This window comes from Sus scrofa, chromosome 5 (assembly GCF_000003025.6).
Source record: "Sus scrofa isolate TJ Tabasco breed Duroc chromosome 5, Sscrofa11.1, whole genome shotgun sequence".
Taxonomy (NCBI): Eukaryota; Metazoa; Chordata; class Mammalia; order Artiodactyla; family Suidae; genus Sus; species Sus scrofa.
The window spans coordinates 41,935,362-41,951,890 of record NC_010447.5 but is presented as its reverse complement, the minus strand read 5'-3'; the positions used below and the strand labels follow the sequence as shown (position 1 = coordinate 41,951,890).

Here is a 16,529-nt window from a genome sequence, read left to right as displayed (position 1 = left end):
ATCCATGTCACTGAGATTGTATACAATACCAATAAAAGAATATTTAGGATTTTCCATCTCTTTTATCAAAAATTCAAATGCCTTGGTTTTTTCATCAAATACCGTATTACGTAATTATCGGGGAATTATCTGGGTTTTCACTTAAAATTATTGCCCAGTAGTCTGAATACGTCAATCATGTTCAGCAATACGCAAATATGATCTGCTACATCTAAGGAAACCCATTTAAGAGGATTTATATTCAAATATATCCTGACTCTGAAAGGTGAAATTGTTGCTTTTGCACATACAAATACAGATTTGTAAGACAGATGTGTTTGCTATGTAGAAGCATTTTGGACATGGGAATTGGACCACAGTTATCCAAATTTTAGCATCAGCTAATATTATAATACCTTGAGTAAGTATTAAATCCACTATTTTCCTGAATCGTCCAAATGTCCCTTTGAGACAGGCGTTGTTATGGTCCTTTTGTAGATTATTAAACTGAAGCTTGCCCAGATTTGACTTGAGTTCCCAGATGCTGCAAGCCCTAGTTTTACCTATAATACTTTTTTTTTTTTTTTTTTTTTTTTTTTGCTTTTTAGGGCCGCACATACAGCATATGGAGGTTCCCAGGCTAGGGGTCCAATTGGAGCTACAGCTGCCAGCCTAAACCCCAGCCATAGGAACACAGCATGTGAGCCACGTCTGCAACCTACACCACAGCAACACCAGATCCTTAACCCAATGAGCAAAGCTAGGGATCAAATCCGAAACCTCATGGTTCCTAGTCAGATTCATACCACTGCGCCACGATGAGAACTCAATGTGATACTATTTTTTTGGGAATGTTTGGTTTCTGTAGCCACAAGTACATACTTTGCTGTCTGTGAGTGAACTAACAGATCCACAGTGACCAATAACTGATAAACTTTGAATGATGTGACTGATCACTGGTCATGATGTCTTTACACGGTGATTTTGTAGATTGAAGCAGCAAAGTTTGTACTTTGCACATTGCCCATGGTTAATATACTGATCATTGAAATTTGAGCTTTGTTTGGAGAGGACTGGTGTTTTAACTAAACTATGGTCCCTGAAATTCACGCATATTAGAATTTGGCCAAGTGAGGAATGTACGTAATAATTACCTGAAGGATATCAAATACCATAAAGAATCATAAAAATAAATATAAATTTATAAATAGATACAGATCTCTTAAAGTCATGTGCTGGTTAAAATATTAATTACATTTTAATTTTTGATATTTATTTTTACTTGCATCCTAGGAATTAGAAGAATTTGGAGGGATATAACATATAATCCAGGAAAGGAGTTAGGAACCATGAGGTTGCAGGTTCAATCCCTGGCCTTGCTCAGTGGGTTAAGGATCCGGCGTTGCCATGAGCTGTGGTGTAGGTCGCAGACGCGGCTCAGATCCCACGTTGCTGTGGCTCTGGTGTAGGCTGGTGGCTACAGCTCATATTAGACCCCTAGCCTGGGAACCTCCATGTGCCGTGGGAGCAGCCCTAGAAATGGCAAAAAGACAAAAAAAGAAAAAAGAAAAAAATATATAATCCTGGAAAGCTTGAAAGTTCAGCTTGACAACTTCCTTTAGATGTAACGACATTCAACATCAATCTGTTATTTTTAAAGTAGGTCTCGTGGTTTATTTAAAAAAACAAGAGAAAATAAAGAATGTAAACAATATTATTTAATTATTGAAAAACATTGTTACATTATAAGCATGTAGAAACTCTTTAAATCATAATAGTAACTACTTATATGCAGAGACAGAAAATGGTTTAAAAATTTCTCAGGTGGAGTTCCCATTGTAGTTCAGCAGGTTAAGAACCTAACATAGTGTCCCTGAGGATGTGGGTTTGAGCCCTGGCCTCACTCAGTGGGCTAAAAATCCAGCGTTACTGTGGCAGTGGCATAGGCCTGCAGCTGTAGCTCTGATTCCACCCTTAGCCCAGGAACTTCCATATGCCACAGGGGTGGCCATAAAAAGAAAAAAAAAGTCTCAGTTTACAATTTCTTATATACTTGTATTTAATGAGACAGCATTTTATGTTAAGACTTGAATATTTTTCAGTATACAATAATACTTACTACCTGTACAATAACTGCCAAGTTATTTAAATTAATTGCTAACTTTTAAAATTCCTATTTTGAACTGAAGGAATTGAAATGGTTTACAAGTTGTTCTTTTAGCCCTAAAACTTTATATTTTCTGACTTTTGTATTAAAAGCTATCAAATTTAGTGCATGTCTGTTTTGGGGTTAAATGCTTATTTTTTAGGGGATAGTTAAGGTTCTCAGTATTATTTAGTAAGGTAAAGCCTTAAGTTTTAAATTTGACTTAGGGTTGGGCTCTGAGAAGGAAAGGACAATTCATAGGCACCTTGAAACAGTCACTTTTCTGATGTTCTCTAACGCTTTCAAAATAAGGACAAAGCCAAGTACTATCTCTTGAAGTCATGTTATGTTTTCTGAAGGATGTTAAAAGATTAAAAAAATACATAAGATTGTTTGAGTAACATTCAAGTTTCATGAGAGTGTGTGTATAACACATAAGAATTTGGATGGGTAAATATGCAGAGCATAATTCTTTTGGAATGATGTACTTTTGATTGATTGACTTACCAGAACTGCAGAAGTAAGAAAACATACTTCGATTCAATTTGTAGGAATGGGAACATTGACTCTGCTGCACTTTTTCAGTGTATGCATGTCCAAATGTGAATGGGTCAAGTTCATCACTGGCATTGCATTGAAATCATTCAGAGACTTTCTTTTGCCTTTGCAGGTAGAGCGGGAAAAGGCCATTCTTCTGGCCAATCTCCAGGAGTCACAGACACAGCTGGAACACACCAAGGGGGCGCTGACAGAGCAGCACGAACGGGTGCATCGGCTCACAGAGCACGTTAATGCCATGAGGGGCCTGCAGAGCAGCAAGGAGCTCAAGGAACTGGATGGGGAGAAGGGCCGGGACTCAGGGGAGGAGGCTCACGACTATGAGGTGGACATCAATGGCTTAGAGATCCTTGAGTGCAAATACAGGGTAGCAGTAACTGAGGTGATCGATTTGAAAGCTGAAATTAAGGCCTTAAAGGAGAAATATAATAAATCTGTAGAAAACTATACCGAAGAGAAGGCCAAGTATGAGAGTAAGATTCAAACGTATGATGAGCAGGTTACAAGCCTTGAGAAGACCACCAAGGAGAGCGGAGAGAAGATGGCTCACATGGAGAAGGAGTTGCAAAAGATGACCAGCATAGCCAATGAAAATCACAATACCCTTAATACAGCCCAGGATGAGTTGGTGACATTTAGTGAAGAGCTAGCTCAGCTTTACCACCATGTATGTCTGTGTAATAATGAAACGCCTAACAGGGTCATGCTGGACTATTACAGGCAAAGTAGAGTCACCCGTAGTGGCAGCCTGAAAGGGCCCGATGACCCCAGGGGACTTTTGTCTCCACGGTTAGCCAGGCGGGGTGTGTCATCCCCAGTAGAAACAAGGACCTCACCTGAACCAGTTCCAAAGGAAAACCCAGAGGCCAGCAAAGAACCAAGCCCAACCAAGACCCCCACCATCTCTCCTGTTATTACTGCCCCACCATCATCTCCAGTGTTGGACACAAGTGACATCCGCAAAGAGCCAATGAATATCTACAACCTTAATGCCATAATCCGGGACCAAATCAAACATCTGCAGAAAGCTGTGGACCGGTCCTTGCAACTGTCTCGTCAAAGAGCAGCGGCACGGGAGCTAGCCCCCATGATCGATAAAGACAAGGAAGCCCTAATGGAAGAGATCCTCAAGCTCAAGTCCCTGCTGAGCACAAAACGGGAGCAGATCGCCACACTGAGAGCAGTGCTGAAGGCCAACAAACAGGTGACCTCATTCTACTGATGGGCCGTGCTAGGCAACACTTTCGTTTATCCCTTAATGTTTCTGAGAGTCTAGAACTGTCAGGATGAGGGTTCAGATTCCTGGTCAGTGGAGGAATAAAACAAACTATAGCCAGAGCCAGATCAGAATGTAATAATTAGTTTGAAGTGCTGAATCGATGGAACAAGAGAGTAGCTATGCCCCACTTAGCAGAGGCAGAGGCGAGGAAGTTCAGACAGGAATGGAGAAAATCCAGTTGTAGAAAGGGAGCTCAGGCAGTACTGAGCTGGAGCCCAGCAGTCACTGAGTGTGGAAACTGGAGATAGAAGGATGCAGCATAGGCTCCCATGGCAGCTTACACCAGGCAGATACAGCAACAAAGACACTCTGGCAGGCAGCTAGAAACAGGAGAGTTGTCTAGAGAGAGATGCGGAGCTCTGGACATTTAGCTCCTCCCGACAGAGTTCTGCTAGTGACCTTATATACCTGAAATTTAGGTCCACTTGAGATGTCAGTTCACCTGGGTCAGAACTTAAGCAGTAATTCTTCCCAACTATGCGTCTTCTTCTGGCATAAGTAGGAATGCTGCCACATGATCCTACCTAATTCCTCCATCTCCTTGATGTCTGAAAATTTGTTTTTCGCCCTCAAGTTTTACCTGGGTGAGAATGCTATGAAATACAAGTGGGAAAATATTTTTAACCTCTGTTTAGTTTCCCTGGAAAGTGAGACTTGAAAAGATACCTTTGAGAAGGGTACTGAATAAAAGGTATTCATAAAGAGAAGCAGCATAACATCAAATGTCTTCTTGCAAATGTAAGCAATGCTAGTGATGGAGAGTGAAAGTTTGTTTCAGATTCAGAGTTCCTTTTCCTTTTGCCTTTCTCCAGGGGAAACCATATCGTTATCATACCATCTGCAGTGCAGCTTTGTTTTACAAAAAAATTTTCTTTTATAGAAAATATTTCTTTTATAAAAAATGTTTTTTAATACAGAAGTTCTTCAGGCAGGGATTGAGCCCACTTCACAGCAGCAACCTGTGCCAGCATTGACAACCCCAGATTCTTAACCCACTGAGCCACCAGGAAACTCCTTTTCTGCTATCTTTATCCTTGGGTCCCATAAATCTAGTGATACAATTTGGAGATATATATACCACAGGCAAAAATACTGTTTGCACTATAAACAGGTTGTATATAGATCTAAAGACAAAATAAGACCTTATTTTGTGCTATTACTTAAGGAAAATAGAAAAGATTAGGGTGAATGAAGAATTTGTGAGGGGTCTGACTCCAATTTGAGGTCAGAATAAAGAATTTGTTACCATATCCTTTTACAGTCCAAAGACCTAATACTTTAGTGGTCATGAATAACCAATGCCGTATTAGATAAAAACAACCTTTAGCAAGGACGTGATATATTGGACATTCTCTCTCTCTTTTTTTTTTTTTTTTGGCTTTTTGCCATTTCTTGGGCCGCTCCTGCGGCATATGGATGTTCCCAGGCTAGGAGTCGAATCAGCTGTAGCCACCGGCCTACACCAGAGCCACAGCAACACGGGATCCAAGCCGAGTCTGCAGCCTACACTACAGCTCACGGCAATGCTGGATCCTTAACCCACTGAGCAAGGCCAGGGATCGAACCTGCAACCTCATGGTCCCTAGTCAGATTCGTTAACCACTGAGCCATGACGGGAACTCCTTTAGGGCCACTCTTAAGGCATGTGGAAGCTCTCAGGCTAGGGGTTGAATCATAGCTGCAGCTGCCAGCCTACACCACAGCCACAGCAACGTGGTACCTGAGCCGCATCTGTGACCTACACCACATCTCACAGCAACACCTGATTCCCAACCCACTAAGTGAGGCCGGAGATCGAACCCACATCCTCGTGGATAGTAGTCAGATTCGTTTCTACTATGCACAACAGGAACTCCCTATCCTGGACATTCTTGGTCAAGCCATTCAAATAACTTCTTTCGACTTCTTCCTAGAGGTTGAGTATTAACAACCTAGAAACCTAGATCTAAAGTGTCAAGATGCTTCACTGACACAGAAATATAGATAAGCATTGTTGATCAGCCAAAAGAGACAAATTTGTGAATAAGCATTCATCAATTATGTATTTCATGGCAGGTAGTAAGTAGGTACATAAAAATAAGTGACTCATAATCTAGAAGAATTACAGCACATGCCTGTAACTATTTATAGGATAGGACCTGTCATCGAGCACTTTAGAATGGCATAAACAGTGCCGTAGGAATTCAGAGCAGTGCAAAGCATTCTTGGCTAAATTTTTATTTTCCTAGTGGTTTGTAGTACCGTTTGTATTACATTAGAGTTGCAGCCCTTACGATCTCAGTAAATTAAATGTAAACACATTTCTAGCCATGCCTTTAGTTTACATTTTAATGTTAGGCCCATTGCTGTGATGCTGTGTGCTATAAATAGCTCAGGTATCTAAGGATGACTATATTTAGACATTGTGGAATGTTTATTGTTACGGCTAAGCTGAGAATTCTGTCATGGGGAAAAAAGAGAACCATCCTGTTTTTATTAAAACAAGCATTCTCTGTTCTCTGTGAATCTTTTAGTATTCCTTAGGTTTTTGGTAAACACAGCATCTTCTGATGAAATAAGCAAATGTTTGTTTGTAAAGGAACTTGTGTATACAAAACTGCGACGGATACTAAAGATTCAAAGAAGGCCAATACATGGTCCCTGCCTTCCAGAAAAGGACTCACCAGGGATGTCAGAATAGACCAGATAATTATGGTTTGATGTTATTCATGCTGTAATCCAATTTATGGAAACATTGCAAAGGAAGTAAATAATGTGTCTTAGATCTAAATCTCATGGCTGGAAACAAGATTTTTAATTTAGAAAATCAACTTTGAGAGAATATAGTGAATGCAGATGTCAGCAAACCTTCTAATGGGTTGTATAGACACCTAGACTTTCTTAATTCCAAAAAAGCTTTATGCAGCCCTGTTGACAAAAATCTGCAAACAATGCTGAGTCTTTGGGGGACTTTTTCACAAATAATAAATGAATTTGTACTTCTATTTCAGATCTTGCTCTTCTATCATTTTCCTCTCTTCTCCCCTTAGATAACTGACCATGTAGCGCCACTTGTTTACAAACTTGTTACATCTATGTTGTCACCATTTAAACTTAACTATCTGTTCTAAATGATTATGTGTCTAAATTTTTAAAAAAATCAAACAACTGCCGTTTTCCCCAAGTCAGTTTCTGCATTCTGTGTAATTTTCTGAATCTATAATATTTAGAAAGATTCTACTGAGTTATGGCACTGCAGAACATACTAAAGTAGTTTATGAGCAACCTCTCACTTTAATCTGAATTTAAATCCAATCAAAAATATTAAGTTATGACTTTGGAAAAAAACATTAATGAACATTGTTTTAATTTAAAAAGAATCCATTTATCTCTATAGAAGTTGGTACTTTGTATAAGAAGATTGAAGTTGTTCATTTGAAGCACAAAAAGAAATGTTAAAAACCAAGGTAGTCTCAGGAGTTCCTGTCGTGGCGCAGTGGTTAACGAATCCGACTAGGAAGCGTGAGGTTGCAGGTTCGGTCCCTGGCCTTGCTCAGTGGGCTAAGGATCTGGCGTTGCCGTGGGCTGTGGTGTAGTCCGCAGACATGGCTCGGATCCCAAGTTGCTGTGGCTCTGGCATAGGCCGGCGGCTACAGATCCAATTCGACCCCTAGCCTGGGAACCTCCATATGCCGTGGGAGCGGGCCCAGAAAAGGCAAAAAGACAAAAAAAAAAAAAAATTAAAAACCAAGGTAGTCTTCCAGGGTAATCCCATGATTAATGGACTTTTTTCATTAGTAATGGAATTTTTTAAATTAAAATATAGTTGATTTACAGTGTTATGCCAATATCTGCTATACAGCAAAGTGACTTTGTTATGTATATATACATATATATTTGTTCCTCCATTCTAGATGTAATCGTTTGCCTCTACTAACCCCAAACTCACAGTCTGTCTCCCTCCCTACCCCTACCCCTTCGGCAACCCTAAGTCTGTTCTCTATGTCTATCTGTTTCTATTTTGTGCCATATTTTAAATTCCACATATAAATGATGTCATATGGTATTTGTCTTTCTCTTTCTGACTTTCTTCACTTAGTGTGATAATTTCTAGTTACATCCATGGTGCTGCAAATGGGATCATTTCATTCTTTTTATGGCTGATTAGTATTCCACTGTGTATATGTACCACATCTTCTTAATCCATTCATCTGTCAACAGCATTTAGATTGTTTCCATGTCTTGACTATTGTAAATAGTGCTGCAGTGAACATAGGGGTACATGTATCTTTTTGAATGAAAGTCAGATATTTTAATTCATTCTACATTTTGGAAACTCTGCTTTTATGAAGATTATGAAGAAGAATTTGACTATAATTTATTGTTTTGAAGAAGTTGTATACAGAGACTTAGGACATAACTGGTTCTTTGTTAATTCTTTTCCTTAAACATATAATATGGATTCATAGTTTTTCACACTCATTTTATAAATTGCAATGGCCTGTGTCTTTTAGTCTATGTTTTAGGCCCACAGAATGCAGGTGACACAAGAATATTTGAGTTCTATTGTGTTTCTGTTGAAAGCTGTACTTTCCCACTAATTTCCCCTTGATAAAATCCTTCTTGTATAAAGTTTCATTTTGGCTCTCTTCATATATGAAAATCCCACAGGCTCAATAATCTGCATTAAATAGTTACTGAAGTACTATCGTTTCCTTATCTCCTGATAGTGACTCGGCTCACAGCTAGCTTCTAGAGCAGTTTGTCCACATTATAGATTCACATTTATGTTTTGATATTTAAAAATTGCCCTATGTCCAAAGTACATATATGTTTATATAACATTCAACCTAGTCAATTTCACTTTTTATTTATGAAAGAAAGTAATAGACCCAGCAACAAGAAATCTGTATGATAGATTTCCTGATATGAAAATTGTAAGCATTGTGATTTTTCTGCTTCAGACAGCTGAGGTGGCTTTAGCTAACCTCAAGAACAAATATGAAAATGAAAAGGCAATGGTGACGGAAACGATGACGAAACTTAGAAATGAACTGAAGGCTTTGAAAGAAGATGCAGCAACTTTCTCATCCCTGAGAGCAATGTTTGCAACAAGGTAATAGTTTTTTCTTCCAAGATTAGGTGTTGTACATGGGAAAAGACTTTAAAATGCACAGGTGAATCTTCGTGCCTAGTGAGTGTTTATTTGTTTTGTTTTTCTAGGACCATACCTGCAACATATGGAAGTTCCCAGGCTAGAGGTTGAATCAGAGCTACAGCTGCTGACCTACACCATAGCCACAGCAACACAGCATCCGAGCCACATCTGCAGCCTACACCACAGCTCATGGCAAATGCCTGATCCTTAACCCCCTGAGCAAGGTCAGGGATCGAACTTGCATTCTCATGGATACTAGTTGGGCTCATTTCTGCTGAGCCACAATGGGAACTCCCATAATGAGTGTTATTTATTTTGCTATCTAAAAGGGCAAAGTGTAGAGAAAATACATGAGATTACACTCTGACAAATCCAAGATGAAAACTTCCATGCTGTTTTCCAGAGCCATTTCCTGGATACCCGGTTCAAACAATTCTTTTACATACAAGTGTTTTTTAATTAATATGATAGATATTTTTTCTAGAGCCTTATGTGTTTTGGGGCAAAAACTAACCAATCAACCAATTAACAAACAAACAACAACAACCAAAAAAAAAAACAGTAAAAAAAGGAGGGGGGGAACCCATGTCATAAAATAGCTAAATATTACATTATTGCCAGTGACATTTATTTCTGTGACTAAACTACATAAAGTGTTTATCAGAGTTCCTATTGTGGCTCAGGCGTAACAAACCTGACTAGTATCTATGAGGACGTGGCTTCGATCCCTGACTCTGCTCAGTGGGTTAAGGATCTGGTGTTGCTGTAAGCTGCAGTGTGGGTCTCAGATGAGGCTCGGATCTGGCATGGCTATGGCTGTGGCCGTAGCGTAGGCCGACAGCTGCAGCTCCGATTCGACCCCTAGCCCTAGCCTGGGAATTTCCATATGCTATGAGTGAGGCTGTTTTAAAAAAAAAAAAAAAGGTATTTATCATTAGCAGATATTTGTGTGAGAAAAATAGCTTAATAATGAAGATTAATATTCATCATATCAGCTAACTACTTAGACTTTATATCATCAAATCTTTCAAACTGCCCCAGTAATTATTTAGACAAATATTAGTTACTACTTTCCCCCCACCGGTTATATTATGAAGCACCAATGTGTTTTACAATGTCTAAGCTTCATCTTCATGATTGTTAAGAAGTATTGATTCAAGTGTTTCAAAATCTTGAGATTTTCAGGGTAGTGTTGCCATTTCTTTTTTGCTGTCACAATTCAAGGCCAAAGCAAAAATAGTTATATACTTTATATGATGCAAACTTGGTACAAAATTCACAAAGCAAAACTTTGGTTATGCTTTATTTGCAGATTCGATAAATTACATGTTACATGTAACGGAGGTAAGTGTAAAAAAAAAAAAAAAAAAAAAAAAAAAATCCTGGGCCCTGGAATCTATCCAGCTTTCTTTTTGTGTCAAAAGAGAAAAGTTTGGGAATTCCTGTTGTGGCACAGCGGAGATGAATCTGACTAGTATCCATGAGGATGTAGGTTCAATCCCAGGCCTCACTCAGTGGGTCGGGGATCTGGTGTTGCCATGAGCTGTGGTGTATGCCGGCAGCTGTAGCTCCAATTCAATTCTATCCCTAGCCTGGGGGGGGGGGGGAGGAAGACAAAAAGCTCGAATTTAGCAACTGACACTTAAAATAGCAGTGAGAAGGCTGAGTGCCTCAGGGACCACAGGGGCACAGGAGAACCAAAGGGAACTGACTTCTGGGTCTGAGCACAGTAGTTTGGGGAGTAGAGCATACCTGTGGCCACTGACTGGTGGGGGGCGGGGGGCAAGATAGAGAACTGGTTTGGTGCACAAAGCCACCTTCTTTGAAAAAGAGATCAAAACATTTTTAAAGGGACATTAAAAGTCTCAATCTGGTTTATATAGGAATTATTACCCCCAAATAATGCATTTTCATAGACATTTGTCTTTTCAATTACAGCAACTGCCTTACTCCGTAGTATTTTTTAAAATATTGTTATGTGACCGATTAAAATGAATCTGGAATCCTGAAATCCACATTTTATTTTACTAAACCTCAATTTTTCTTATGATGTTCCTGCTGTGCTTCTTGACATACAGTGTTAAAGATAATGAGACCCATCTGGATCTCAAGTTCTTTGACTACAAAGTATTCTGTCTTTTTGTTTGTTTGTTTGTTTGTCTTTTTTTGCCTTTTCTAGGGCTGTTCCCGTGGCATATGGAGGTTCCCAGGCTAGGGGTCCGATGGGAGCTGTAGCCACTGGCCTACGCCAGAGCCACAGCAATGCCGGATCCAAGCCACGTCTGCAACCTACACCACAGCTCACAGCAACGCCAGATGCTTAACCCACTGAGCAAGGCCAGGGATTGAACCCCCAACCCCATGGTTCCTCATCAGATTCGTTAACCACTGAGCCATGACGGGAACTCCTAAAGTATTCTGTCTTTAAAATACTACAAGTCTTATGTTTATTTCAAAGTGGATATAATACATTTTGGATAATTCCAGAAAGTCGGTAACTATCTGCTGGTTCTTGAAGAAAGTTATTACTTTCTTAGTGGGTAAATAAATTCAGAAAGAAAAAAATTTCTGAATAAATTATATGAATAATTCTTCCTTCCAAATGTACATGTGTTCAGGTGTTACTTTTGGTGGAAAAAGTCCACTGAGCTTATCTTCCTGCTGCAGCATGAGCATCAGACCTGAATAAAGGTGTTTCTGACAGCTGGCTATATCCGTATCAAACCCTGCACAAATCTTGGGGGTTTTTTGACTCCTACTGGTTAATCATCTGGTTGAGAAATCACTGAAAATACTCAGGTTTCTAATTCAGGCAAATCTGCCATATTCAAAGTACTATCAACTACAACCTATACTCAATTAAAATAAAACCTATAAATATAAAGAAGTACATTTTATAAATATTATTATTCTTTTGCATGCTGCAGGCATAGACTATAACAAATTTGTCACACTCCTCCTAAGAGTACAATGTTACACAGTAGAAAAAGCTAATGTAACACATCTGCAGTGCTGTGAACCTCACCTGAGACTTTAACATTGGATCTTCTGCCACCGTGGATCAGCCGCGCGCAATAACTCTGTCTCTGAGGTTTAAGATACCACCTGTTAAGAATGTCCCCATATGGGAGTTCCCATTGTGGTTCAGCAGTAGGAACCCAACTAGTATCCATGAGAGTGCAGGTTTGATCCTTGGTCCTGCTCAGTGGGTTAAGGCTATGGCATTGCCATGAGCTGCAGTGTAGGTTCCAGATGCAGCTTGGATCTGGCATGGCTGTGGCTGTGGCCAGCAGCTGCCGCTCTGATTCATCCCCTAGCCTGGGAATTTCCATATGCCCCAGGTGCAGCTTTAAAAACATAAAAAGAAAGAAAATGTCCCCATGTGTACTTCCTTGTATAGATGAATTATCAGTTATCGAACCTACTCTGTTTCTAATTTTCTACAGTAATGGATTACTTCCACTCTGCTCGAGGAAGACCATTGTTCTAAATATCTAAAATTCCAGTAAAATTCATTATTTTCAACTTCTTAAGTTCCAAATTTAATTTCACCAAGATTTTCTCCTGACCACTTTTCTGTTGTGGTTCCAGATGTGATGAATATGTCACACAGTTGGATGAGATGCAGAGACAGTTAGCAGCTGCAGAGGATGAGAAGAAGACTCTAAACACTTTGTTACGAATGGCTATCCAGCAAAAACTCGCCCTGACCCAGCGGCTGGAGGACTTAGAGTTTGACCATGAGCAGTCCCGACGCAGCAAAGGCAAACTTGGGAAGAGCAAGATCGGCAGCCCTAAAGTAAGTGGGGAGGCATCAGTCACCGTGCCCACCATAGACACTTACCTCCTGCATAGTCAGGGCCCACAGACACCCAACATTCGGGTCAGCAGTGGCACTCAGAGGAAAAGGTATGCATGCAGCGATCTTCATAGTTTGGTGCAGTGGCCAGATGTTAGTTAACTGCAAAAATTAATGTGCTCGTATTGTGGAGGATGGAGGAAGGGAAAGAAGAGAAAAACTGGGAGTGGGTGTATAAATGGGCCTTGCCAGTGTTGGTTTTTCCAAATTAAAACCTTTTGATAATTGTATTTATTTATTCCTTTCTGTCACCCACACCCCACCTTTTGGTTAACCATAATATAATCTTCGAGTGTCTGTTAACATTTTTGCTGTTCCTTGTATGCATAAGTTTGCTTCTCCCTTACCTCCAACCTAAAACTGGGTAGAAAAAAGGTGAATATTAAGAATGAAGCTATGTTTTACATGGGTGATAATTTTAAAAGCCATTGTACCTCTGGTAATGGTGCTATTTACCAGCTTCTCTCTAATGGGGCAAGGATATGAATGTGTGTTCTTAGGGGAATTTTGTCCATATTCCGAAAACTGATGACTGACTCAAAGGAATGTCTTTATTTAGGGCAAATGAAATTAAATATGTATAGTCTTTTTTTTTTTAAGCAGGTTTTTGTGCTTTTTTTTTTTCATTTGGTATATGAATATTGCTCAAAAAAAAAAATCACTTGTAAGGTTTTTAGTGGCTTGATTTTATAACCTTTTTCCAGAGTCCTGGATATTGAATTACTTACCCTGTATTTTCAGTTGATGGTAAAATTTTTATTGTAGGAAATTTCAGTAAAGAATCAAACAATATAAATATTTTCTATTTGTAGTTCAAACTAACTATAATAAATCTCTCTTCCAGTATCCAGTACGGTTTCCAAATAGGGTTGTATCCTGCTATGGAAACTAAATATTTAATGAAAAATCTTGGTTTACATATTAAAAAAATTAAATGCCAATATAATAATGTTGTCACTGGTGAGGCTTTGAAAGGTAATTAAAGTAAAACTTTTTTGTTTCCTATATGTATTTTCTTGGATCTCCTGCAAGACAATTTTCACCTTCCCTTTGTGATCAGAGCCGTCCCAGGACTTCAGGGGCTTCCTACCTACAGAATTTATTAAGAGTTCCCCCTGATCCCACCTCCACAGAGTCATTTCTTCTGAAGGGCCCCCCTTCCATGAGTGAATTCATCCAAGGGCACCGGCTCAGCAAGGAAAAAAGGTTAACCGTGGCTCCACCAGGTAAACATTTTTTCCTTGGGTGCATGTGATGCAAATGATGAGTTGAATAGACAGCTCTCTCCTTCCTTCCAACCTCTCAGGCCCACCCATCCCCAGAGTCTAACTTTGAGGACAGTAAATTCCTACAGTTAAAGTAAAAATGCCTTTATTCTTCACTTCCTCGTGCCTTCTTTACTCAGCCAGTCATTTCTTAGGAGTCTCCAGGGACTTCCTTTTAACACCCACGGATGGTAAATGAGAGTTGGAAGGAATGGGTTAGATGAAGGGAAACTAGCAACAGGCACAACACAGGGCACACAGTGGGATCCTATTTGCAGTTTGGTAGCTCATAGCAGTTCCTTCTTGGTCAAATTTTGTCTTTTTGTTCTGATCATCTTTAATGTAATTTCAGTAAAGGGAGCCGTCTTTAGAAAAAGCTCTTTGGGCTAATCTCCTTTTGTAGTGACTCAGAATGTCTCCTCAGTTATTGAGATACAAAAGTAAAATCCGCTAAGATCTCTTCCCAGAAACACTGAGGAAAAAGTATAATATTCCTATACTTTGTAAGCTCTTATTGATTTATACTAACCAGTATGCTCACAACTTACTTTACTAGTACCACTGTTTTCAATTTTTTTAAAATACTTTTTATTTTTTCTATGAAGGGCCTCAATTGAAAATGTGACTTCTGACATATAAAGATCATCCTTTTGAGAAATCCCTGCGTGCTAACTGTAGGTCAGAGGTGGCACATAGGAACTCCACCAAACAAGCCCAAAGGTAGCTACTCTTAGGCTGTCACAGGGAATGAAAAATTAAATCAGGTTAGTTTTCACTGTTAGAAACCCTAGAGATTTCACATGAACAGGTGTATTTCTGGTCTCCCTTGAATGATTCCTAATATCTGGCAGCCTTAGGTCTGCATTCATGCATGTCAGCAACCTACTGGAGCTATGCAGTGGCTGCAGCTTTTAAACAGGGCAAACTGCAGCTTGCCCCGGTCTCCCTCACTTCCTATTACTTATCCTCAACCTCATGTCTGTTATCTTCTAGCCCCAACTATATATAACCTTTGAGTTTGCCACCTTTGCCCTGAATTTTTTTTTTTTTTTTGCTTCAATTTTACCTTAATTCCTTTTTGGAAACCTCAGCCTTGGAATCTCTACTACTTTCTTTCTCTGATTCATGAATCAATCTGTTGGTTGGGATTAAAAGATGTGTGCAAATTTATAGCACAAGTTCAACATTCTAAGAATGTTAGAGAACAGAGGTGGTGAAGAGGAGGTGGGAGAGCATTAACAGCCAAAGTGTGCACCTAAAAATAAAGCAACAGCTCTCCTGGATGTGCCTCCTTTCATAACTCTTTTCCTTCTGTCTTAGATCCCTTTGGAAGGTACCTTGAAATATCTGTGGATCACTGAAGTGGTCCCCATTCATCAGCACACCTAACTTAAAACTCACAGGTCATTTTAGTGTTCCAGCTGGACTTAGCACTGTCTTTTAGAACTTAGAAGAGAAATTCTGGAGTTCATGTCGTGGCACAGTGGAAAAGAATCCGACTAGGAACCATGAGGTTGCAGGTCCAATCCCTGGCCTTGCTCAGTGGGTTAAGGATCTGGCGTTGCCATGAGCTGTGGTGTAGGTCGCAGACGTGGCTCAGATCCTGAGTTGCTGTGGCTTTGGTGTAGGCCGGTGGCTACAGCTCTGATTCGACCCCTAGCCTGGGAACCTCCATAAGCTGCGGGTGTGGCCCTAAAAAGCAAAAAAAAAAAAAAAAAAAAAGAAGAGAAATTCTGTGATTAAGTAACCTTTTTGTATTTTAATTTTAAAATGATGTAAAAGATTAAAAGTTAATAATAATTATTAGTAATTTTCATTTTGTACATGACTATTTCATCCTTGTTTACATTAATATCTATTTTATATCCTTGTCATTACACTGTGGAAAGCATTAACAGATATCATTAACTTTTCTATGTTACTACCTAGTCTTATTTTATTTTTGAAGGTTGTATCATAAATTTTATTTCAGATGTCATTATTGCATTAATCACACTTTCTCTCTTGTTAACCACTAAATGGTTTTCCATTATGTTATAAGATGCTGTTAGGGGAGTTCTATTATGGCTCAGTGGGATACGGACCCAGCATTTTCACTGCAGTGGCTTAGGTCGCTGTTGTGGTTCTGGTTCAATTCCTGGCCTGGGAAATTCTGCAGGCTGCAGGCTCGGTTAAAAAAAAAAAAAAAAAAAAAAAAAAGAGAGAGAGAGAGAGAGAAAGAAACTATTAAAAAAGCTGTTGGGAATATCCTCATGTGTTCAGCTTCTCATCTATTCCATTATGTTTCTCAAGAGTGAGATCATTGG

The 16,529-nt window shown here is 39.4% G+C and overlaps 1 protein-coding gene across 12 annotated transcripts in view; it reads left to right on the top strand.

Moving 5' to 3' along the window:
- The window catches only part of BICD1 (BICD cargo adaptor 1), a 246,058-nt gene that overhangs the window by 191,778 nt on the left and 37,751 nt on the right, over positions 1-16,529 (top strand). For 6 of the 12 annotated variants that reach the window (XM_003481668.4, XM_021092081.1, XM_021092079.1 and 3 more), the window contains exons 5-7: positions 2,796-3,887; positions 8,906-9,057; positions 12,691-12,898. In XM_003481668.4, coding sequence (XP_003481716.1) covers positions 2,796-3,887; positions 8,906-9,057; positions 12,691-12,898 — 1,452 coding nt within the window. Of the gene's footprint in view, positions 1-2,795; positions 3,888-8,905; positions 9,058-12,690; positions 13,009-13,990; positions 14,185-16,529 lie in introns of those variants that run through there. The other 6 variants (XM_021092078.1, XM_021092075.1, XM_021092076.1 and 3 more) reach the window with 3 other exon arrangements.